Source organism: Podarcis gaigeae (assembly GCF_964106915.1).
Source record: "Podarcis gaigeae genome assembly, chromosome: 4".
Classification (NCBI taxonomy): Eukaryota; Metazoa; Chordata; class Lepidosauria; order Squamata; family Lacertidae; genus Podarcis; species Podarcis gaigeae.
Genome location: NC_139677.1, coordinates 42,746,244 through 42,772,014, shown reverse-complemented (window position 1 = coordinate 42,772,014; position 25,771 = coordinate 42,746,244). Strand labels below are relative to the sequence as shown.

General features: G+C 38.7%; 1 protein-coding gene across 3 annotated transcripts in view; it reads right to left on the bottom strand.

Moving 5' to 3' along the window:
- Window positions 1-25,771, bottom strand: part of CDKL5 (cyclin dependent kinase like 5) — a 68,430-nt gene that overhangs the window by 36,145 nt on the left and 6,514 nt on the right. For all 3 annotated transcript variants that reach the window (XM_083734226.1, XM_083734228.1, XM_083734227.1), the window contains exons 2-5: window positions 17,988-18,204; window positions 15,160-15,194; window positions 6,616-6,661; window positions 3,049-3,185 (exon numbers count right to left, since the gene is read on the bottom strand). In XM_083734226.1, the coding sequence (XP_083590352.1) occupies window positions 3,049-3,185; window positions 6,616-6,661; window positions 15,160-15,194; window positions 17,988-18,051 (282 nt within the window). In that variant the 5' untranslated portion in view covers window positions 18,052-18,204. The remainder of the gene's footprint in view (window positions 1-3,048; window positions 3,186-6,615; window positions 6,662-15,159; window positions 15,195-17,987; window positions 18,205-25,771) is intronic.

The window sequence follows — 25,771 nt, the reverse complement described above, 5'->3', positions numbered from 1 at the left end:
CTGTAAGTTAAAGCATAATTATATTAAAGGCTAAAAAAAATTAATCTAGATTACTACCATAATTACAAAGTTTTTAAAAACTAATTATGCAACAACATCATAACTTATTAATATTACAGATATGTTAATCTAACTTCATTTCTTAGAAAAGTCTACACACACTCAATTTTTACAATAATCCAGAATATGGCAGTTAGTTAAGACTTCTTTTTCTGATACAAGAAGACAGAAATCGGTTCAGCTTTCAGAAAACTTAACAAGAATACTTGCAATGGTGTTTAAGTTACTTGTAACTTAAAACAAAGACAAATAGTATAAAAGGATGAATTTACAGTACGGCAGAACAAAGTGGAAACTTCTCTAAAGCTGAAAATGCGTTAAAACATAATAAAGCATAATAAAAACCATTATCTAAAAAATAAAACAAAATATAAGGTATAAGAATAAATAACCCAGAGCAGCAGAAAATCAGCATTAGACAATCACAAAAATAACCCAGAGGAGCAGAATTATTACAAATCTAAAAGATCAAACAAAAGAAAATAGTATTTACTGTACAATAGAATGTTGCCCTGCCTACAAAATGGAGAGCTTCCACTACTTAGGTGCTGCTACCGAAAAGTCCTATGCCACCACCGGTAACATATCTGACAGTGGTAGGATATGAAGAAAGATACCTGCAAATTATGGGCAAGCAGATTTATAGGGCAGAGGGCAATCCTTAAGATATTCTGGTACCAAGTCATACAGGACTTGAAGCAAATAATAACCTAATAATTTGAATTACAGTGGTACTTCTGGTTATGAACTTAATTCGTTCCGGAGGTCTGTTCTTAACCTGAAACTATTCTTAACCTGAGGTACCACTTTAGCTAATGGGGCCTCCCACTGCCAGGGCGCAATTTCTGTTCTCATCCTGAGGTAAAGTTCTTAACCCGAGGTATTCCTTCCAGGTTAGTGAAGTCTGTAACCTGAAGTGTTTGTAACCCAAGATACCACTGTACACTTATTTACTTTGGTAAATTGTTTCTAAGCCACAAAAACATAATTCTTGGCCTTCAAATAATAGGTCAGGACCACTAGTGAGTTTTGGCCTGATCCAAGGTAGGTCACAACAGGAACACTACGACCAATCAAGTACAGTGGTACCTCAGGTTACATACGCTTCAGGTTACATACGCTTCAGGTTACAGACTCCGCTAACCCAGAAATAGTGCTTCAGGTTAAGAACTTTGCTTCAGGATGAGAACAGAAATTGCGGCAGCAGCGGGAGGCTCCATTAACTAAAGTGGTACCTCAGGTTAAGAACTGTTTCAGGTTAAGAACGGACCTCTGGAACGAATTAAGTCTTTAACCCGAGTTACCACTGTATGTGGTCAAAGGTTAAGATATGCGTCCCCAATTGCATGTTTGGGTTAAACACAGGCTCTGGATCTGAAAAGACTGGTATTCTGTACCAGCTACAATTTTCAGAGACGGCCTTACACAAAGTGTATCACAATGCAACAGTCAGAATGTAATCAAGACACATATAGTGACCAGATCTACTTTTTCCATTGAAGTATACTGCTGACACATCAGCCCAAGCTATGCAAAAGTAATTCTGATCACTAGCTGACCATCCAGGAACAAAATCAATGGTGAGGTTGAAGCAATGGCTGTAAGTCAGGCATAGGCAAACTCGGCCCTCCAGATGTTTTTTAGGACTACAACTCCCATCATCCCTAACCACTGGTCCTGTTAGCTAGGGATGATGTGAGTTGTAGTCCCAAAGCATCTGGAGGGCCGAGTTTGCCTATGCCTGGCTGTAAGTGCTTTTGCACAGCTTTCTATAGAGAGTACAGAGTTTTATCTTGTTCCATTGTTATGTGTGCTTAAACAGGTTTTTGAAAGCAATTGTGTAGATAATGGGTTTTTAGTTCCTCCTCTTGTTTATACTTGCTTCAAATTGCTGTGCATGGTTTTACTCTTTTTTTTAATTATTAAACTGCTTGGGGTAACTTTATAAATCATATCCCACATCACAATTTGTTACCAGCTCTGGTTAACGGTAAAAAACCATACACATGTTAAAGTTGTGATCCCATGCATGCTTACTTTGAAGTAAGTACTATTACATTAATCATCCCTGGACTATTATTTGGTCCCCAGGATTAGACCCATGGTGTGATCAGGAGTGAGCCTTGGACTACATGCTCCTCCTGAAAGTAATGAGCGCAGGATAAAGTCAAACAGAAAGTGGTCCCTTTCTCTCTAGATTATTAATAATTAGTTAATAACCTATGAAGGATTTTGGATATAGGTTTATTAGGTATTCATCATATAGTCAAATTAGACTTTATATTACAAACTTGTGTTCTCCAGACTTTACTCAGACATTTCTAGTTTTCCTTACTGAAAGGCTTACAAGATTTTGGAAGTGTCTGTCAATTAATATCTATTGTCTGTCATTGGTTACGTCAAATAGGTAAGACCAGTCTCCAAGAGACAGTAAAAATACAGGGTGGGTCCTTTAAAAGAGGCTCCGTGGATACAAAGTACACATGTTCCATGGGGCCTCTTTTAAAAGACTCACCCTGTATACTAGCTGTTCTTACAAAACACATTTTATCTATAGGTGGTGAAACTACAGGTTAAGAAACAAACATTTCCTAGAAAAATAACTGAATGTAGAAGTAGCTACTAGTTAGGATCTGAAAAAAGAAGTTTTGCCACTTTTGAATAGTGGCTTAATTTAAGAATTACTTGGTCAGAAAGGAATATTTTCATTTATTGTTCAAGAATGCACTAATAATTTGGTTATTTCCTGCAAGCCCACATGTCCAACTTTAAATCCTCCTAGTCCCAAATGATTTTGCTATCTTCTGGCTAGAGATGGGACTACTTTTGTGGAATAATGTAATCAAGCAAGTAGGAGCTGTTCATCATATTATTTCTGCAAGAATAAAAACTATAACAATTTTTGATGGATAAAAATAACTTCTTTTTTTAGTTTCAGGTTTAGGAACACCCGAACTAAATTAAAAAAAATAGTTTTAAAAACCTTACTTTTTCTACATATTCAAACACCAAATACAGTTTTCCTCTTCTTCTGAAAGCTTCTTTCAGCTCGACTATGTTTTCCTGTTTCAAAGTACGGAGCATTTTAAGTTCTCGTAAAGTAGTTTCTTTGACCTCTTCATTTTCTAAAAGTTAAAAAGGAAAGTTGGTAAAACTAACTTTAAAAACAAAACAAAAAACCCTCCTTGTATGGAAAGAGATTCATTAAAATTTTCACACCAAGGAAAGTCTACCACTATCGATCCACTATTCATATAACATTACAAGTACTCCATCAACGTTAGTACGAAAGCATATTCTTAAAAACTATTATTATACTAGGGCTAAGGAAATGTATTATGATTTTTACATAGACAATGTTCGCATCTCTGAGGATAAACTAAAGAAAAACTAGAAAGATACAAGTGCCAAGTCTACTGTCGAGGTAGAGCTCTCCTTTCTCCATTCAAAAGGTCTTAGAGACGTGGCAACACAAACTTTCAGAGTCTGAACGTTTTGTGAAGCACTCTAGTGGTAATGCTAATACTTTAATTTCAATACTGTACCGTGGTTTATTGAAATCAGAAGTGAATGGTACAAAAGGTCTTAAAATAACGTGGGAGCAAGAACTGGGTTTGAAACTAGAGGAACAGGAATGGCAGGCAAGATGGAACAAACCCCCATGTAGGTCCATCTCAGCTAGGTCCATCATATATTTTTAGACACCAGAAGACAACATTCCTCTTTAACCAGGCCTTTGGCTGATTAAAACTCTATATTCTTCCAAATGTGTTGGGGGGAGGGTTATTGCTTTGTTTTGTTTTATTATGTATTTTGTGTCCCCATTTTGTATTTTTATGTTGCCACCCACCCTCAGATCTTCATGAAGGGCAGTATACAAATTTAACAAAATAATTAATTTATTTAAACTAGTAATTAATTTAATAAAATAAAAATTAGTTGCAAGAAAAACTTTTTTGGGATGGGAAAGCAAACAGCATGAAGGGCTAAACAACCATTCTCTGCTAGAACACTCCCTCCCAAGTATGCTCTGTGATTGAGAAGTCTATCATTATATGTAACTGCTGAATTTTGCCCTAAGCTACACTGTTAAACATGCTTGTGATAGGTGAAACTCAACTTAGAAGAAACTACTTCCAAGGAAACATGCTCTGAAATAGGTTGAAGTTTGTCGGTCATCCAAACCTTTCCCAATGGTTTACCTGTGGTTTGTTTACTGCCAAGAAACCACAATCATGCAATTAACAACACATTTTGTTTCACCCTAAACACTCGCTGTGAAGAACCCATGCCTTTCTGACTGTGAAGAATCAGTCTGAGTGAAAAGGAAAAGCTAGGAGAGCTTTCAAATGGAGAGTAAGATCAAGTAATACTGCTTACTGTTCTACTTTCAACAACTGCCTGACAGGTGGAATGTCAGCAGGCGAGTTTAAGTGTTAAGGAAATGCTGTACCGGGAAGGAGGGGTGGTGCCTGATGAATATCCATCAAATATGTACCCTGCCTCTCACCCACTGCAGCTGGAGAGAACAGCAACACACCAGCAACCTGAGTAACAGAGCAATTTCAGCTTCAGTAAGCTGGCACAACTTACCCTAGGTTAATTTACCCCCATTCCAAACTCCATTTGGGAAGAATTTGACGTACACTGCCCTTTTTTTGCAGGTTAAGTTCCATTGGGGTACTAGTTCAGGGAACCCAGCTAAAAGGCAAACTCTTCCACAGCCTCAGAACACTCCTTTGTGGGGCTTACACCACCTTAACTTCCACCCTCTGAGCCAGGGTGAAAGACTTATCCCAACATAGCTCTGGCTGAAACTCCAAGGTGTCAGGTTGCTTTAAATATGTTTAGGATGGCAGCCCAAGTTTCAATTTCCATTTATCAAAAACAGTATGGTGTCTTAAAGCTGCCTAATTGAAGAAAGTAGGCCATTTAATAGTAAAACTATGGAACAGGATCATTTTGATTGGAAATCAATTGGGTAGTTTGTAAAGGTCTGATTTGAAAGGGAAATATGGGTAGGATGCAAATTGAAAATTTTATTTCAGGTGATCTGGATAGGAATTAAATGATTTATCTAAATGAAATTTGAATTCTAGTGAATATTTCTAAATTTGCACATGCAAATTCTATCCCCATTTAAGTCCTCCTCTTTGTTGGTGCATATCCTCTTTATTGGTGATGTATAAGTGCCTACACTAAGTATAGGCCTTTATCCACTTCTTATAAGCAAATTGATGTGTTTTCCTAATCTTAAAAGCAATTCTTTCTCATACGAGTGTGGGTCTCAGGTGGTACGTCGCCATAGTTTTGGGCATTGCACTTGGAGGAGGTAAAAAAGTACCTTACTTCACCAGTCTTAAAGGGAACCAGGAAGAGGGCCTTCTCAGTAGTGGCACCTGCCCTGTGGAATGCCCTCCCACCAGGTGTCGAAGAGAAAAACAACTACCAGACTTTTAGAAGACATCTGAAGGCAGACCTGTTTAGGGAAGCTTTTAATGTTTAATAGTTTACTGTATTTTAATATTCTGTTAGAAGCCGCCCAGAGTGGCTGGGGAAACCCAGCCAGATTGGTCGGGTATAAATAAATTATTATTATTATTATTATTATTTTATCTCACATAGGATAACAGAGAATTTCACACCTGAATATTTACACAAAGAAATCGGGAACATAGTAAGCTAATCACAACTTTAATTCACGATTCTGTGAATCTGAGACAATCAATTATATGCCTGCTGCTTTCCCCTGAATTATGTTTGTGATGGAGTGTGTGTGACATCGACAGCAGACTATGTCAGCATCTATGACAAACTGATAATGAAAAAGGCCTTTTAAGATGAGAGAGCAAGTTTAAATAATTTATACAGAGCAGTTAAAAACTGTGAATCTGTATGAAATAAACTAGTAGCATATCAACGGCCCTATTGAAATGAAGAGTCACATGTTCTCTAGTTAAAAATTCAAGAACTGAAGATTAATAAGACAAGAGTTTATTTTTATATTGGATATGAAAGCAAGTTTCTCAAAATTATAATATCTAATTGCATCAGTTAAATCAATCTTAGTAAGTTTGAAGATCTACATGACATACAGACAAATGGGTGGGGATGGGTGGGGTATAAATAAATTATTATTATTATTATTATTATTATTATTATTATTATTATTATTATTATTATTATTATTATTTTTGACTGCAACATAAAAAGCTTAACCTTCCTCCCTGAAAATAATTTTAACAACTTGGAATAAATTAAAGGGAGCCATAATTACCAAAAATATAAGTTAAAATCTGTGGAAAGCATACAGGTTTAGTACTAAACATCTAGCATTGTCTCAGCAGAAGCTTTGGAACAAATCTCCTTAGGTCCCCTTTGCCACACAAAAGTGTTAGCTTTAAAGTAGCTATTGTGAGTCTCGGAAATAGTCAATGCTTAACACAAACGACACTAAAATAAGCATTATATAATGGGACAGATTTTTATCTTAACACACAAAGCCTGCTGAATTTCATCACCAATGCACTGATATATGCAAGTGGAAAAAAATACCTTCACTGTCTTTGAACTTCTTAATGGCCACAATTTCATGTGTTTCCTATAAATAAAAAAGGCAGCAAAATCAGCTCTTTGTCAAACCACACAAATATCCCACCATCCAAAAAACATCAAGGTTCTGCAATAAACGCTTACTTTCAGTTAGTATCTAGTGCTACTTTGTGTTCCAAATCTGTGAAGGCCTAGAAATGTTGCAGTTAAAAGCAGGGCTTTTATAGCTGTCCCCAAGGTTACAAGAAAAATTCTCGCTCAGAGGTCTGCAGTTCTTCCAATGTATTGGATTTTTAGTGGAGAATGTAAAGATCAGCTTTTTCACTTGGCATTTGAGCTGGCTGGCTAGTCTTTCTGGATCAACTAAATAGACATTATGTTATTTTTTATGAGGTTTTATATTTGCTCGAATCCAGAGGGCCTGTTGCATACAGGAACACCTTTCAGCTAGTGCAAGGGGAGGAGCTCCTTCTGGACTTTTTACCAAGTCCTCCTCTCATTGCAGCCAACACGCCATATCATGTCATGACATGAGGGCTCTCCAGCTCTCAGAAGTGGGATTTTCAGGGCTGCAGGAGGAGGAGGAAGGTGTGAAAGCCTTTTCATGTGACCAAAACTCTACTTACACCCATGCCATGGGTGGTTGCTGTTGTTATGGGAGGGTGTTTGGGTTTTTGTTTTTGTTTTCTTTGGTAAGCCACCAGGAGCCTTGGAGATGTGGCACAGAAATTAAAACAACAGTAAACATACTTTCAAAGAAACAAAGTAAATTAAAAATGAAATTAGAAGGAAAAAATACTTTTAATCACCAGGTGCAATGCAATATATGGATACACTTAGTATATTACTCTTCTTAGATTGATACCTGGCATTAAATCAATCTTTTGAGAATTAAATAAAGGTTCATAGTATGAGATAAGCATCACAAGCATTTGAAGCTTGTTCAATTGGGATTACTTGTCTAAAACAAAATACCATCCTAGATCCTTTGGATAAAACAGGATGCCACTTTGGGAGGTTATTTTATGTATGTGTGGTTCTTCTAGAATGCAAGTAAGAAAACCTCTGGTGCTTGGGCCAAATCACCAGGCCTATTGTGGCTCACTAGGCTGTCTCCCCCAGCCACGATCAGGGACAGGCAAAGCTATGGCTATAAAAAAAAAAATCCAGAACCCTAGAGTATGCTCCTGTTTGTTCCTTTGCAAGCAAAAGGCTTCCACTGTTTCAAGTGGGTGCCAAATACAAGACTAAAATCAGATCCACCATTTTTTTTTTAATATTTATTAACGGTTTTTCAATTACAACAAACAGATAAACAAAAACATTGCATATGCTGACACAATTTCTTATCGCTTCTGGACTTCCTCACATCTCGCGCTCCTATGTTCTAATTTAATAAAATTAAAACAACAATTTATTCCATTATCTCCATCCTTATTATCTGATTTTCAATAATATGTTTCAAATTTTAGATATATTTATTCCAATCCTTAAAGAAAAAAGTTAAACTTAACCTAATAATTATCTAAAAAATTGTTTTTTTCCTTATGTTTATCTTATCTTCGTAGTTTGCTTCGTCTGTTTTAGTGGTGCCAATTTGTCTAAAAACAAGCATCCTGCTTAACATTCATACAGTTTACAATATTTTTGCAAATAACTCTTGAATTTTTTTCAGTCCTCTTCTACGATTTCTTCTCCCAGGTCTCGAATTCTGCCAGTCATCTCGGCCAGTTCAGATCCACCATTTTTTAATGTCAGATGATTTGATGTCAATTTTGGCTTGTAGAAGGCTGACCACAACAGGATCCAGCTCTCTGGCCAAAAGTGGCTCCACGTCCCTTTCTACCAGAACATTCGAAAGAGATGATCCAACGAATATTAACACTGAACAGAATCACTTTGCCACTTTCTACCATATTAATTACCTAATTCTGAATAGTGCGTCTTCTCTTCAAATTGCACGGACTATGGTATAAAAGCTGTGAGCTTCTATTCATGCTAAACAGGTTGCACAGTACCAACACTGAGAATTCAGGTGATTTCTTACTAAATAATCAAGAGCATATAGAGTAAAAACCAAACAATTAACAATATATATTCTTGATGCTATTCCAATAATTAACTACTCCCTGCAAAAGCTGAAATACAAGAACTGCACAGGAAGTTACTTTATCAGAAGCTAGCCAGAAAGTCATAACAATCTACAGATGGCACTGCTTGTGAATTACTCTTTACATAATCATGGCAGTATTCCATATTTGCCATAAATGTTAATTAGTTTCAGGAAGACAAGTTCTACACTTGGTGAAGATGTAAGCTATGGAAGATTGTAAATTAGTAAGCAAGCTCTTGACTTTTCAATAATCCTGTTTTGACTAGGGAGGGTTCCCCCCCCCCCCAGACACCAGAATTCATATACTCTGGCCTTTTGGTCACTTCTAGTGCTAATCTTGTGATCCTTCAGGTGTAAGACAGGCCCATCCCACACATAACTTCCCTGTGTTTATCCAGGTTGAAGATGGTGGCATATAAGAATCATTTAACAAAAAAGTTTTTTGTTTAACAAGCTGTGTTTTAAAAGGCTTCCCTATTCACCCAGCTTCCAAAAAGCCAAAAAATTGCTGCTCTTAAGGGCCACACCCTGAACAGAGATATCATTTAAGCAATAGTGCCGTAAGAGACACTGCACCTGCTACTCTACTGTCTATAGAGCCCTTGTCCAAGGAACAGGAGATGACCACTGCTGAGATGACCAGTTGGCAACGCTCCAGATAATGTTATTTCCTATTCATAATATACTGATTCTAACCCAATAAAGGCTTTGAACATTCCATGTATTGTTTCTCTGTCAGCAGGCACTGGTACACATGGGTTCTTCCCCCACACCCTCTCTAGTATGATTTAGCTTCAGCTGGCCTCGGGATAGGATTCTGAGTGGGTGGAGTGAACATGAACCATGATGAGCTCAGAAGTAGTAGTCCCTCTTCTCTATGCTCAATCAAGCACCCTGTACTGTGAGGAGAGGGGGCAGTCCTCTAGATAATTTACTACGGTCAAAGACCAGCTCACATAACATAACACAATAAAAAACAGCGTTCATAAAGATAAAATATACAATCAGAACAGATTGCAGCAATAGCTCATGAGTTAAAACTGAGATATATACATACACCTGTACAACTGAGATTTGGGCTACCATAAAAAATTGACCCTGAGGCGCCTCAACGGGCAACTTCAGCATTTCCCTAGTAAGCTGTTTTATTCTAGAGGATGATCTGCGCCTACAAATCTGGGCACAGAATGTGGCTACCAGTCAGGTCATCTTATGATCTTTGCCTAAGAGGAGAGAATTAAGTTTAGACTTGTCTGAAAGATTGGCGAGCCTCTTCAGCAAAGGGTCAATGGTGTCCCTATGAATCTCAACATAAAAAGTAGGGGGCAGTCCTCTCAGAGTGCACAAATAGGTGGGTGCTGCTGCCAGGGTATATGAGCCAGCCTGGTGGAGAAGGGCTGGGCTGGTTATGTAGGCTGCCAAGAGAGGGGGTGGGCCAAAAGGGCTGGTTCTCCCATGGTGGAGGCAGACTATTATTTTATGCAACAGTACTAATTGACCTAGGTGTGCCTGGGTGTCTAGGTCTGTAGGAATGCCACCTAGCAGGGACACCTCCTTCATTTTGACTGATAGGCCAGCCCTGCCAGGTAGCATTCCAGCAATTGTTAATTATGCCTCTTGTGCCACTATTTGCCTTGGGTTCCTCAGACTCCCTTCCTGAAAGAGTTCTGTATATTCTGGCCCCCTCCCAATTGATGCTTGATAAAAATCTTTTTTTCCTTCAGTAGGTCTTGACCCCCTGTTCCACAAAGGGCTGTGAAAGCACCTCTCCAGGGCTCTTGCCTAGAGAGCTATGTAAGCTCTCTGTATTCTACTCAAAAACAGTGGCTGTGAGTAGCATAAAGGGTATTCGAGGTAGAGGCTAGCAATACAGTCATACCTCGGGTTAAAGTAGCATTGGGATGAATATTTTCGGATTGCGCTCCGCGGCTACCCGGAAGTAACAGAGTGCGTTACTTCCAGGTTTCGCCGCTCGCACAGACGCTCAAAATGACGTCACACGCATGCGCGGAAGCGCCAAATTGCAACCCACACGCACGCATGCATGCAGACGCAAGATGCGTTCCCTTCTGGATGCGGACGGGACTCTGGAACAGATCCCGTTCGCATCCAGAAGCACCACTGTACAGGGGTAACTGCTAACTGTGGCATTGGGCCTTATAAAGTGTAATCTTGCATTCTGTCTGTATTGTGTGGCAGGGGGCTGTGATCAGTGGGCAGCTGCATTCTTTTCCATAGATCCCATGGGTATATAGGCCATTTTCTGGTTGTGAGTTTCCCCACTACCAGACACAGGGAACACTGGCCATTCTGCCAGTGTATCTTTGGTCTGGAATAACATGAACACAGATTGCGAAAAGACTGCAACTAAGATTGATTACAGTATATGAGTTTAAATTGATTATTTTATTAATTGTTGACTAAATTTGCACACACATATGGAAAGAATATTTCTGAAGCAAGAAGGTATCACTTATTTATTATACATGTCTCATGGCATAGTGCTCTGTGAGAGTCCAAATCTACCTCAGCACCTGTATTGCAGGACAAAAGATTTCTGCCTAGCCTACTTTCAGTTTACACCAATAATGTACAGTAGAATGGCTGCATACCTGCACTGCAGGGAGTTGGACTTGGTGTCCCTTCCAACTCTACAATTCTATGCTTCTGTGACCATGGTTCAAACTCTTACAACTAAAACAAGCCCACTGCAAACAATGGATTGTGAACCTGTTTTAAGCCACAAATATTCAATTCATACGAAAGCAGTCAAGATTTATGGAATATGAAATTAAACATGGCATAAATTCTTCTTCTGGAGGAGAAGGGAGCTCATGAATTCAAGCCTTCACTACAGCTCATTCTAGCTTGCACACTTAGCACTATATACAAGCCAGCTGCAAATGTCCTTGAGCATCTCAAGAAGCACTTCAATGCAAAGTCTTTCCCAGAGTCAAAAATCCCAAGCGGCTTGGGAGAAAAGGATTAGGTCTTCTATAAAACAGAAGGCCAAGAACACAACAACCCCTGACTAGCAAAGTGACCAGATAACATCCTTGAGATATTTTTCAGTTTCTTCATCATATTAAATAAAACATTCTCAATTGGACTCAATAAAAAGTAAAATTGTCACATACACACTTCTCTTCCCCTACTAAAAAAAACCAACCCACACCAAACACACCCATTGAATATCCTTATCTTCTTCTAACCACCTTACAATTTATTCACTATCAATCACACAAAATCTCACAGGGATAAAATTTAAAAGGGCAGTGCCAAAACCCAGTTCCCTCACATTCAAACGAGGCAATGGAAGTGCTGAACTGGTGCCTGGAATCAGAAGGAGGCTGGATGAAGGCCAATAAACTGCAGCTCATTCATGATAAAATGGGCTGGTGGTTTCTTTATTCTGACAGATGGTGCTCAACCTATTCTGAATGGGGTTGCACTCTCTGTAAAGGATTGCATTTGTAGTTTGGGAGTCCAATGCTGGACTCAACACTGCCAAGAAAGGCCACTTGTCTCTGTGGCAAGGAGCACCTTCAATTGTTTTAGACACTGAACAAGTTATGGTCTCACATTAGGCAGAGAGCCTGGTCTCAGTTATCCAAACTTTGGCAATACCGAGGATTGACTACTATAATGTATTGAACATAGGGCTGCCTCTGAAGATTACGTGTAAACTTCCATTAGCTCAAAATCCAGGCATCCTGCTGTTGACTGAGGCTAGTCAGTCAAAACATCACTCCAGGATTTTAAGCCCAACATACTCATATTTGACTTCAAAGAGTAATGATTTGACTTCAAGATATTGTAGAGCTCAAATAGGTGCAGAACAGGGCACCCAAAAGGTTCATTGGGTCAAAAAAGTCCCCTGTAATGAAAGATTCTAAACTTTCTAGTTTAGAAAAAGGGGGAGCACAATTGAGGTGAGGGTAAAAAGATTATGCACAGTGTGCAGAAATAATTTTTCTTCGTGTCTACTGTTCTGTTTTACATTTAATTACAACACTTGGTTGAGTGGCTTTCTATTTAGTTTTAAATTATTTCCAAATCTTCATCTTTTGCCATTTCTATTACACAATAATTTCAATATAAACACCTCAAAACGTTTTGATGGGCTGTCTCAGCACAGTGAAGTCAGCAAAATAATTTAAGTTAAAAATAAATAATTAAAGTTACAAATGAATGCACTACATTTCTGAACAATTATCCTATTTTCTACGACAGATTACAGTGGTGCCTCGCAAGACGAAATTAATTCGTTCCGCAAGTCTGTTCGTCTTGCGAGTTTTTCGTCTTGCGAAGCACGGTTTCCCATAGGAATCCATTAAAAATCAATTAATGCGTTCCTATGGGAACCGCCTTCAGACAAGGTCCGGGGACAGTCTGTCCCCCAACCTCTTCTGAAGGCCGGCGGGGGGCGAAAGTCTTTGCTTCCCCCCCGCCTGCCTTCCCGGGAGAGCGGAGAAAGCAGCGCTTTTCTTCAAAAGCCGTCCGGGGGCTTTTAAATCGCGATTTAAAAGCCCCCGGGAAGGCAGGCAGGGGGGACAAAGACTTTTGCCCCCCGCCCGCCTTCAGAAGAGGTTCCTGGACCCCTTCTGAAGGCCGGAGGGGGGGGGGGGAAACGCTTTGCTCCCCACCGCTAGCATTTAAAAGAGGTCCCCGGAGATTTCCCTATGGGCTTTCTTCTTGCGAAGCAAGCCCATAGGAAAATTCGTTTTGCGAAGCGCCTCCAAAACAGAAAACCCTTTCGTCTAGCGGGTTTTTCGTCTTGCGAGGCGTTCGTCTTGCGGGGCCACTGTAATTTCTATTCTTTGTCTTCTTACAGTCTTCAGTGGCTATCTGGTCATATTTTCATCTGTCATATACTTCAATACTATTTTATCCCTAGCTTTCATATTGTTAGTGATTTGCTTTTCAAATCTTTCGTGGCCTATTTTACTGGAAACGTAAAATTTTATCTTTCCAGTATTTGCACTCTTTTACATTACCTTCATTCAGAAGCAGAAAATGGATAAGGTTCTTTCATATGAAAGAACAAAGTGCTAGAGTAAACACTAATGCTGATTAGATGCAGATATGTGCTAATCACAGTATTTCATATTGTTCTCATAACTTCAGATTAAAGCTTCATTCACGTATACTGAACTACATTTATTGAAAGCAGCACTGCCGGTATTACATGCAACACCAGTTGTGTTTGTGGAAACATTTTCACACACCTGTATGCTGCAATCCTAGGCACACTTGCTTAGAAAACATTACATTGGGATTTAAAACCAGTGATATTTCTTTCCAAAATTAATAAGCTGAGGATCTGGATATAAATGTTGAGAATCAGTGCTCTTCAATACATTCACTTCATGCGATTATTTTATGTTCTCAGTAACTTCACAGGAGCTAGCTTTTGGACTAGGTTTTTTCATCTTGTTTAACATAAGATATGTAGTGGCTTTTGAGCCTGACTGGTTTGAGCAGTTTTTTAAATCAGATATGTCATTTTTCATGGAACTGCAGGCAACTCAGCAGTCTTCTGCTGAGTAACTTAAATCTAAGCAGGTGGAAGACATGAAAAATTCGTCTGTGCAAATCAGACTACAGACAGTGAAATTGTGATTGAACATCAAAAGGCTTATGTTTCTATCCCCCCCCCCCATATTATGAGGTTAGATATACATGGCTATTTCACCCAAACTTTTGAAAGTAGGCAACCAAAAAAATGAACACAAGGTTCAGAATTATACACATAGCTTGTGCACAATTAAAAGAAAATGCTCCTTTAAGTACTAGTGATAACTTGCATAACAAAGTGGAAGTTCTTACTTTTTTTAAAAACAATGGCTCCTTATCATGAATCAGATTTTATAAAACACAGCTTTCTTTTTTAAAAACATGATTCCCCCTTTTCCCTAATGTTTTCTGAAAATTAGCTACCACAAGGAGCTTACTGTAAAATCCTCTGGTGAACATAGGATTTGATCCAACACAAATCAAAACAACAGGTGCGAGTCAATCAATGAGTCCCCTTAGCAATGAGTCCTCTGTGCAAGGGCTTGGACAGCATGTGGGGATAGAGTGGAAGAGTGTTCTGCCCAGCAAGTCCCTGAAGGAAGGGATACCTTCACACAAATATAAACAAGTCTTAAAGGAACTCCCTTCTGCCTTTACCTCACAGCAAAACCCTTCCCTCTACTGAAACAAGCCCTAGTTTATGATTTGTGCTTGCTCTGCAAACCAGAATCAAATATTAGTTTGGTTCAGACAAAACAGTAGACAATGGGTTGCCTCAAACTAGGAAGAGAAGGAAGAAGGGAGGAAAGAAGGGATGCCAAATCAGCTCTGCATATGGTAGCAATTTACTCTAAATTTCATCTATACAATTTCATCATGGGAACTTGAATTACACAGCTTAAAAGTATTTTTCTTACCTTGTGCCTGCACTTAAGAACAACTCCATAGGCTCCTAGACCACCATTTTAAAAAAGAGGGGGGAAAGAGGTTAGCAGAAGGCAGGAATTGCTATATATACAAGCATACATAAATAAAATACACCCACATACCCCTCCTCATTATTTAGACCAAATACTGTAACATTTAGTAATATGAGGCAACTCTGAATATACTGAAAATTGGCTAGTAAGTTTTCAAATTCTTTGATTCTTTTACATAGTTTGAAACCATGGATGCTTGTATCTTTCAACAGAAAGCCGAACTCTATAAAGGAATAAACACATGCACACAAATGTACTTTTGAATGTCTGCAGCATAAAAATACAGAGGTGATAGAAATGCTGTTATATTATCAGCTTTATTTTTAAGGGGTAATAAGCAAACGTTGGACCAGCAAAGCTTACGCAGGGAAGCTTAGGCTGTCCAACAATAATATACACTTTCCTTTACATTAAAAGTGTCTAAAAGCATTTCAGAAATTGGTACCAAGATGTTACGTTATTAAGTAGACGAGTCTGCATTCAGAAATCAATCTGCCAGACACAGTAGAACATATCCTTTTCTACTGTCCATTGTACAAACAGCAACTCAAAACGCGTTCTGTCCCCTTTCTTGGGTAGTCTAACATCACGGCACAATGAAAATATCAGATTCTATCTGTCTGACATTAACCTGGAAGTAATTGCAAGGGTGGCTGAGTTTTTATTAATAGTATCTCTCAGAGTGGTGAATGGCACTAGTTAGTGGGAAGAAACTCCATTGAAAATCCTCGTTATTACATATTTTTACATGGCTGTTTATTGGTATATATTTTAAAATTTTACATATGGATGTTTTATGATGGCCTATATTTGCAATGCCTAAAAAAGGTTTGGCAAAGCAAGCATCTAGAAATTTGAATTAGTTTATTCACTACTGACATGTGCTTTGCACACACTGTTACACAAAAAAGAAATGCATGTTAATGCTAGGGATCAAAAATGGAGCCAGGAAAATAATGCACTTGGCAACAACATTCTCTTTGCAAAAGGAAAAGGAACAGCCTTGTCTCTTGAGGGTTTCTGGACATTAGGCAAGCACTGCATACTTTGCAAGCTCGATAGAGCAGACGGGTTCTTCCTGAGCTCGCATGAAAGTGTATAAAACAGTGAGACAGCTTGTTTTGAGTGATTATGATTAAGGAGAGGCCCCATCCTTTTCTAGGCTTCAGAGAAGCAGGGGAATTCCCTCCCTGCTTCATACACCAAGATTTAGAGCGGGGAAATAAAGAAACACTATTAGCTATTAGAATATCTATATTATGGTATGTAGGTATGTAGGGTGTGTGTGTGTGTGTGTGTACACACCACTTTTTATTTCTAAAATATATACCAAAGCTCTTTATACAGGCATAAAAATTACAATAAAGATACAACACACACAATCAATTTTTCTATTTAAAAAAAAAATCAATCGCAGTAAATGAGGGAGATCCAGAAATAGCAGTAGTGGTCAGGACTACGTAAATAGAAATAGTTTTAATTGTAGGCCAGCATCAGTGCCTGTCTAATCTCAGTGGGGAGATCATTCCACATGATAGTTACCACCTCCATGAAAACCCCTCCACATCATTCCTGGATGTATGGTATGGTGATATGGACAAAGGGACCTCCCTGAAGATCCCAAGGACCAAGATGAGACTACCTAAGGCTACCTGGTCCCAAGCTGTTTAGGGCCTTATTACACTAATGTTGTAACAGAACACTGTCTGTCAGAAGAGAATATGCTAGCAATAGATACCGTTAGAGAGAGAGAAAAAAAATTGAAGGCTGTATGATAGTTAATGCTTCCCATAGTGGACAGTTATTCTCCTTCTCTCCAGAAAAAAGATTTTGTAGGTTGCTTGTAGAGTTTTTTTTTTAAATTTACAGTGGTAACTCGCAAGACGAATGCCTCGTAAGACGAAAAACTCACAAGACGAAAGAGTTTTTCGTTTTCTGAGTTGCTTCGCAAGACCGATTTCCCTATGGGCTTGCTTCGCAAGATGAAAACGTCTTGCAAGTTTGTTTCCTTTGTCTTGCAAGTTTGTTTCCTTTTTCTTGAAACCGTGGCATTCAGGGGGTGCAGTTGCGACTTGACTTTGAGGAGCAACTCATAGCACGCGGTATGGTAGCCTTTTTTGAGGTTTTTGAAGAGTTTGGTGATTTTTGAAGCTTTTCCAAAATCCGTGCTTCGCAAGACGAAAAAACTCGCAGAACGAATTAATTTCGTCTTGCGAGGTACCACTGTATTTTGGCAGATACCTAGGAGTCTGCATAGCCTGCGCACCAGTAGCTTCCTCATACCATCATTAGCTCTCTCTAAAAAAAAGCATTATCTTGTCCCTAACTATTAAGAATGCGTTGAAAGCACAAAGAGGTGATTCAGAAGTCAAAAGAGTGCATGATGTTAGATGTTGTGTTATTAGTTAAAGTTTAGTGGTGTTATTGGGGTATTTTTTTGTTTGTATGTCCTAATTGTTTCTTTTTCTTTAATGCTTTGTGTAAAGTGATTTGCAATAAAAAAATTTTTTAAAAAAAGCTTGTCCCTAACTATAACCATATTTGGAGGTCCAAAAGAGATTCCTGTAGACACCATCTTATTTTTATTCTCCCTCTTGTTATGTCTGTGCACCTTCATGCACGTAGTCCCAAAATGAACTGAAAAAGGATACAATAACAACAACAACAATTTTATTATTTATATGCCGCCCATCTGACTGGGTTGCCCCAAGCACTCTAGGTGGCTCGCAACAAAATATTAAAAACACAATAAAACATGTGCTTACCTTCACCAACAACCCCAAGGATCTCAAATTTATTCATCACATTACCAATATTAGGAATCTTCATGAAGACAAATTCCTCATGGGACAACAGTCACACAACATGGCATAGAGAAAAGCTGAAGGCTTTGCAGACTGAAGAGAAGGTTTTTGATAGTAGAGTCTATCAATATAGATTTCTTCTTTCTTACAGTCATGTATTTAACTTTGTGGGAGATTCCTGTGCAGAAATAAAATAAGTGGCATCAGCTAACACTGTTACACAAAACAATCAATGGCAGATTCACTATATTGGCAATTATTTGCACTCCAGAAGTTATGACTCAAACCCCATCAAAAGAGACACACACTTTTTACAGAAAAATAATTCAAGAAGCTTCAGCCCAGTTTTACATTGTGGTTAAAACAGAAGCACAGCATGCTGTCCTTTGATCGTTCAAGTTGTTAAGAGCTAGAGAGTTCCTGCAGAAGTGCACAAAGGCCTGGCTGTACAGATGGTGCCATGATGCTTATGCCTCAAGTGCATCATTAGCCATCCTTTACAGCCAGTAACTATTTCACGTGGGGGTTCCATTCCTGGCCACCCATACCACCCACACCCCATTCTGCCCTCTTCTGGGTCCAAAAGGACCCACACGTCAGAAATTATGCATCAGTTGGATGTGCCTAAAATTCCACCTGTATTTGAAGGCAGACTGTAATGTTGCTTTGGAAAAGAGGACACCTGAAGTTCCATGGTATATGCAAGGCATGCTACCCCTAGGAGGTGGCTAGGAGTATCCCAAAATGTTTTAATATTAATTTATAGTTTTAAAGAAACCATGAAAAAGTTTGATACTGTATTTTTAAAGTTTGAGAATACGTAAAGATAAGTGTCATTATTAAGTTAAATGAAGTTAAAAAACTAAGATGTAGCATCATTCCAATAAAACATTTTACGCAACTGGACCAATACCATGGTTTTAATTAAAAAAGTAAAACAATAAAATCATACAATATGAGCTCTTTAAGTGCAGAATGGGGAGGGGGGCACTTTGTAACAGAATCACAGCTAAAGTAAAGCTTTACACAAAGGAAGAAATCAACCAAATTGACTGAGGAACAAATTATCTTTACATATCTGCCCTGGAAACAGAGAAGCTCATGTGAAACAAGACTTGAGGGTAGGAATGAATCTAAATAATTAAATAAGCATATGCGTATAGATCAATGAACCAATCTGTTGGGCTTTGCAACCCTAAAAACAAAGCTGCATTGCTATTTTTAGTGCACCAAAATACAGGTAATGTGCAACTTATGCACATTTATTTACAATTTATTTACAAGCCTACCAACCAAAATCAGCGGTTACCAACATAATGCAGTAGGTGGTTTATAATTTTTTTGGTAACTTATATGGAATGAGATACAATGAACAAACGTTTCATTTCTTAAATGAAATGCTGCAATATCAATATGGTATAGCATCTTACACTGGCCTGGAAGGATTGCTTAATATTACTTAAAAGTAAAATAGCACATTACTAATGCTTCAAGGTAAATTACTTCACTTGTTTTTAAGCTCAATTATTGTGCTGAAACCACTCGTGTTTCCTATTTTTTAAAAAATAAAAACCTAGCTGATCTGGGATTTATTTTTTTAAAAAAACAACCCTCCCTGCTTAATAAACTTAATAAAAGCATCCTGTCACAATGCTGGAAAAACAGTTGCAGCTTGGGTGTTTTATTCATATGTGGTGGTCATTATAAGGTTTATTGGGAAACTGAACTGATCATGGCTTAAATGAGTGATATAGACCACAGGATTTCTCTTTGTTCCATCTACTCTACAGACATCATGGATCTCATTCAGAAGGACCTTGTAACTTACCTTACGATGGAAGAAGACCTTACAACTGTTTGATACTGGAGAACTCTAAATGCTGATTTGTTTTAAATGTGGTTTAAGCAGGTATAGGACTTGATATTAATGGAAAAACTGACTTACAAAGCTGAAGACCAAAGGAACGACACACGATCAGACAAATTTAATAAACATGGTTCAGCTTTATTTACTAAGCAACTACAAAAGAACATAGCTATGGACTACCAGCAACTTACGGGGACATATGGAAATATACTTTTATTTGAAGGAGAATTATCTGTGTGTATTTGAATGGAACTGGGGCTCGGGAGGTGGGTAGGAAGGAGTTTTTCTTTTTGATTATGTTTATGTATTATGAAAATGACAAAGCAACTTTTAAAAAGAAGGCGACGAACAAGCATTAAAAAGATCCCAGAACGGCTGCGTTTTTAACATGTTCTTCTTAAGGTCTAAGATTATTCCCACTTTTCAGAAAAGGGGTGGGGCTATTTGTTTGTTTGTTTTTGGAAGGTGAAAACTATAACCTGCAAAGTTATGCTTATCCTAATACAGCAAAGCTAGAAATCTGGTTATATTTGGTAGTCAGTATATATGCAACAATGTTGCTGACTATCACTTCTTTCCCTGAGAGTTGTCCTGTAGGGTGTTCAGGGATTAGTTCTGTCTCCAAACCTTTTATTCTAATCAACAGCAAGTTCAATTAACAAAGGTAGATAAAAACATACTAACAGAGCAATCCTAGCTGGGGCGGGGGAAGATCAGAGTAGCAGACAACTGTTGCATATGAAGCCTTGCTGGTTCCTACTATCAGAGTGGAATGGCAGTGGAGCAGCTACCAATTCTAAAACAATTTCCTATTTAACTGTACTTCTTTCTTTTTCTTTCTTTTTTAAATGTCTACATGAAATTGCTGTAGGTTGCTGAGTTTATAGAATGCAGTTTCTTCAATATGCTGATGAAACTGAACTAGAGATTGTGAAAACGACTGATCATCCCAGGCTAATCAAGATAAAAGACTTTAAAATTGCACTGAATTTTATGGCAGATGGGGATCTGTTTGACAAAATTCTGTATCCAAAAAGATGAAGCAAATCTTGTCCAAACATTGGTGTTCCCTTGATCTGGACTGGAAATGGGCCCCAGTGTTACTTACTCCCTCCTGTCAAGCCAACTCTCTTCATGCCTCCTGCTCCTAGTCATAGTTCACAATTACAGCTCTATCCATATTAGTCATGGTTATTTCTAACCTGCATAGGCCCCTACCCAAGCACTTGATCAACTCTAGCTATAGCTTGTTTCATGTAATTTCTACTAAGCCATCTTATGGTTCAAATCAGAAGGGAATACACATTATTCAGTTACTTAAAATGCAAATGTTTAGTACATTTACAAGACAGATAATTCATTTTCTTTATCCCTCCTCCAGAATGTTCAATCCAGAGAGGGTACATTTATTTTTAGTAATGCAACACAGCTGAACACAAACTAGCATGCATTAGAGAATGTGAATCTATTCAACATTGTTGAATGTATACTCTCCAACTCTGCATCCAGAATATTTCTTTTACAAGCAAATTATAAACTGGTTTTACGGGACTGTCAACACAAATGATCAAACTCCTTATATGAATGAATATTAACCAATTGAGAGGAGAGTGTCTTACAGCCCTGCACCAACCAAAATTATAACATTCTACGTACCCCACAAATGAGGCAGAAAAACAGAAGGCTCTTACAGGCTAACAAAACATCAAGAAACTGGAGAACAGGTTTTAGTTTGGCACAGCCCTAGTCTAATCATAAACTTTACTAGACCTCATTTGCAATTTGCTACTGGCATCAAGCTGTATCTGCAAGCAAAGGCCTGGAATCACATGGCAGCAACATTTTAACATCTGCACCATCTCACAAGGTGTCCCTGGCAGTGATAGAAATTCAGATATATAAGCTAGGTGCCAAATGGCTCCTTAAACCAAGGTTACAGTTGCCAAAATGGAATGTTTAGTTGCCATTTTGGGGCAAGACAGTTCTAAAGTCTTATTTTTCAAATGATGGATTGAGTGTGGTTGATTCTCAGTTAAACATCTGGCTAGTTCAGATGACAACTTTGAGCTTTGAGAACTTAAGAAGAAAAGTTGCTTGATCCAAGGGCAGTCCACATATATACTGGCCTATTCCAACCTCTATTTCTTACTGGTGACTGCTCCTGCTCAGGGTGCACTAGAGAAGCATTTTGGTACAGGAAATTCATTCTGATTGGGCAGATAAAATATAACTGATAGAATTCTACAGAATGGGATATTAGTGTGTGAAAACAGTCCAGATCCAATGATCGCCAGCCATGCACCTCCAGATGGTGAAGATATCAAACACCATCCTGCCGCCCAGGCATAGTCACTTGGTTGCAAGTGATCGAAAGCCAGGTGCAAAATGTGCCTGGCACCTGGCTAATTTCAAACACTGGTCCCTGGCAAAACATACACTTCATATATGTCTCCATCTCAGTCCCTAGTATCTCTGGTCAAGCTACCTCAGGTGGGTTCACTAGAAAAGTCATCTGTTTAGGTTCTGAGGCAATCAAGTCAAGGGACACAATATTCAATTAGATAAGCCATCAGCCTGACACTATACAAAGCTGGTTTGTAAGAAACGTTCTTAGGAGCCACTGATTGTATTGTACACTCATGCAAGAACAATAAATACAATTCAACAAGTTTAACAAAAGTTCTTTGTACACCAACTCTTGGTGGTTACAGTATACAACAGTAAACAAAGACAGCTTTAAATATAAAGGCATGCTTTTTAAAGACAAAAATGCATGAATTAACAAGAAATCAAAATTGCTATTATCTATATTATTGGGAAAGATTGAGGGCACAAGGAGAAAGGGATGACAGAGGACGAGGTGGTTGGACAATATTCTCCAAGCTACGAACATAAGTTTGACCAAACTGCGGGAGGCAGTGGAAGACAGAAGTGCCTGGCATGCTCTGGTCCATGGGGTCACGAAGAGTCGGACACGACTAAACAACAACAATATTATTATTACAGTGGTACCTCGGGTTAAGAACTTAATTCATTCTGGAGGTCTGTTCTTAACCTGAAACTGTTCTTAACCTGAAGCACCACTTTAGCTAATGGGGCCTCCTGCTGCTGCCACACCGCCAGAGCACAATTTCTGTTCTCATCCTGAAGCAAAGTTCTTAACCTGAGGTAATATTTCTGGGTTAGCGGAGTCTGTAACCTGAAGCATATGTAACCTGAGGTACCAGTGTATAATGCAACAAACAAAAAGCACACAAACCAGTCAAAGCAACCTGCACAAAATGAAAAAAAATTGCTTGCAGGCTCTTGGTCTTATCGATTTATGTGAAACCGTTTTAGCAAATAGCCCAAATAAAGCTTAAAACTAAGGGTAATATCAGATATAAAGATTTTCTCTAGGCAGGTAGCATCCACTACTATAGGAGTTCAGTCTATGAAGGTGTTTAGTGCACAGTCTAGTCCTGAGCTATAAATTAAATTTCAGGTATTGAAAACAAGTTATGGCCTACAACATATTTGCTCAACCATTCACCTTCTTAGTCTAACATCTAGCAGAAGAGTTGACCATATGGATTCAGGAGGCAACAAGGGGGAAAGTGCCATCTATCTTGAATAAGACAATGGTAATGCCACACTGGAAGACATTATCGTTTGCTAATTGCAAATATTCACTTCTTGAGGAAGCTGCTCAAGGGAGTGGTTGCCATGCAACTCCAGACACTCTTGGATGGATCTGATCACCTGTATTTCAACTTTGCCTGGCTTTGGCAGAGAAACTGCCTCAGTTGTCACAATGGCTGACCTGTAATAAGAGACGGGACAAGGGGAGAGTGACCTGGATCTCTTAAAGCAGCAGTAGAGAACTGAATCTGACCAGCAAGCCACAAAGTTATCTTATCCCACCCCCTTACATCCCAGATTTGATTAGTCATGACCATCCACCTTTCCACCGTCTGGCGTCACAATAGCATCAGGTGATTTTTTTGCCAACTCAGGTCTTGCAGAACATTTTTGCCTACACAGGTCTCACAGAACAGTTTACAAAGCATTATTTTATGAAGTCCCTTGGAAAGGACTTTAAGCATCACAGATCAGCATCTCTCTCTTTGGCGAAACCAGGTATTTTACCTGCCCAGCAGCTGACATAGAGTAGGTGGGAACAGGCAAAATGGCCTAGCAGGCCAAATAAGGAGGTTTGGCAGGCCTAGTTAGACCTGCAGATCATAGGTTCCCTATCTCTCTCTTAGAGGTTTTCTAAGGATGCTCTCCTTCTAGATAGTCTCTATTAGGAATGGGGGAACCACAGTTTTTGCTGCGCCATGTCTTAATAGCATCAATTCCAAAAGGTGTTGCTTGGGAACTTCTGCCAAGCTCCATGGCACTGATGCCACAGGATTCCATTTTATTCCCTATGCTTTTCAAAGTTAATTCAAGGTTAACCTGAATTTTCGGCTTTGGTATCACCATGCAGATGACATTTCACACTCTCTGGTTTAGATTGGTTCTGCTGAGGTAGTAGAAGTTCTGGGAGGGTCTTTTTTGGGGAAGGGGAGATCTGGCCTATGGGTTAGCTACCACTACCTTAGTTCCTTTATGCCTATGTTTCTCTGGGTTCCACCCACTGAGTTTTGCAACTTATTGTAAAACTTCTTGGACATTTTTTATTACAGAGCGGTACACATTGTTTTTGTCTGGTCTTGATTGTCAGTGCTACTTGAAGGTGATACAAGCACCATCAGTGACACTCTCCTGCCCCCACTTCTTGAGAACTGGACTTCCAACCTCAAGGCTAAGGAGAAGGTGGTAGAAAGGCTGGAGAGATTGCAGAGTATCCAAACCATTTAGCCCCCACTTTCCTGTTTTAAACTTGCAACTATGAAGGCAGGGTATGTGAGGCTTGGTTACCAAGGCAAACCAAAGCTATGGAACCATGTTCCCATCCTCTAGCTGTATTTTAAACTTATTCATTTATTTACTTAAATAAATGCATATCCCACCTTTTAGAAAAACCCTTAAGGCGGCAAGTAATATAAAGACAAACATTAATATATATACAGTATTCTAATAAGGCACAGTAAGTCAGTGCAATAATCATAAGTAAAATACTAGATATATAGAGGAAATAAAAAAACTCACCATGACCAAGATAACAGCAAGCCCAACACTATACCAATCTAAAGCCTACTTTGTTGTGTTTGGTGGAGCCTGCTTGGGGTGAGAAAAAAGGAGGGAAAGGTGGTGCATCTGCTCCCCCCTCCATCAATCTGAGAGGGGAAGAGCATTTGGCAGCTTGACTTTGACAGAACAGAACTACACAGAATTTGCCAACAAGGAAGGAAAAAGAGAAATCTCTGAAGGACAGGCAATTCCCTTTCAATAATCTGAGGATGGATATCCGGTAGCTTGCCTATTATGTAGCAACTCTAACCCAATTGATGGGAAGAGGGTACAATTCCCACTTAAAAACTGAGGTATACTATGTAGAATCATAGGAAAAACCTGTAACTGTATGTATGTGTGTATAGATAAAACTTTATTTGGCAGCAATACAGATGTTTTATAACTGAGCTTAAATGCTTTTATTAGATGGTTGTTATAAACCACTGGCAACCTCAACCTTCTTCTAAAATGCCAAGATTATAATATATAATCTATATTATATGGGGGTTATAATCTATTACCATGGAGATATTAATAGAAGAGTATGCATAGGGTTGCTGTACAACAATCCCTTGCAGCCTAAACCAGACCTGCAACATGGGGATTGTTAGCAATTAACAGCATTACAGCATTGATATGTTTCTTATTAGAAACTAGTATTTATTCATATTTTTGTGAAATCAACGGATAAAAAATTGTAAGAGTGAAAACCCTATCT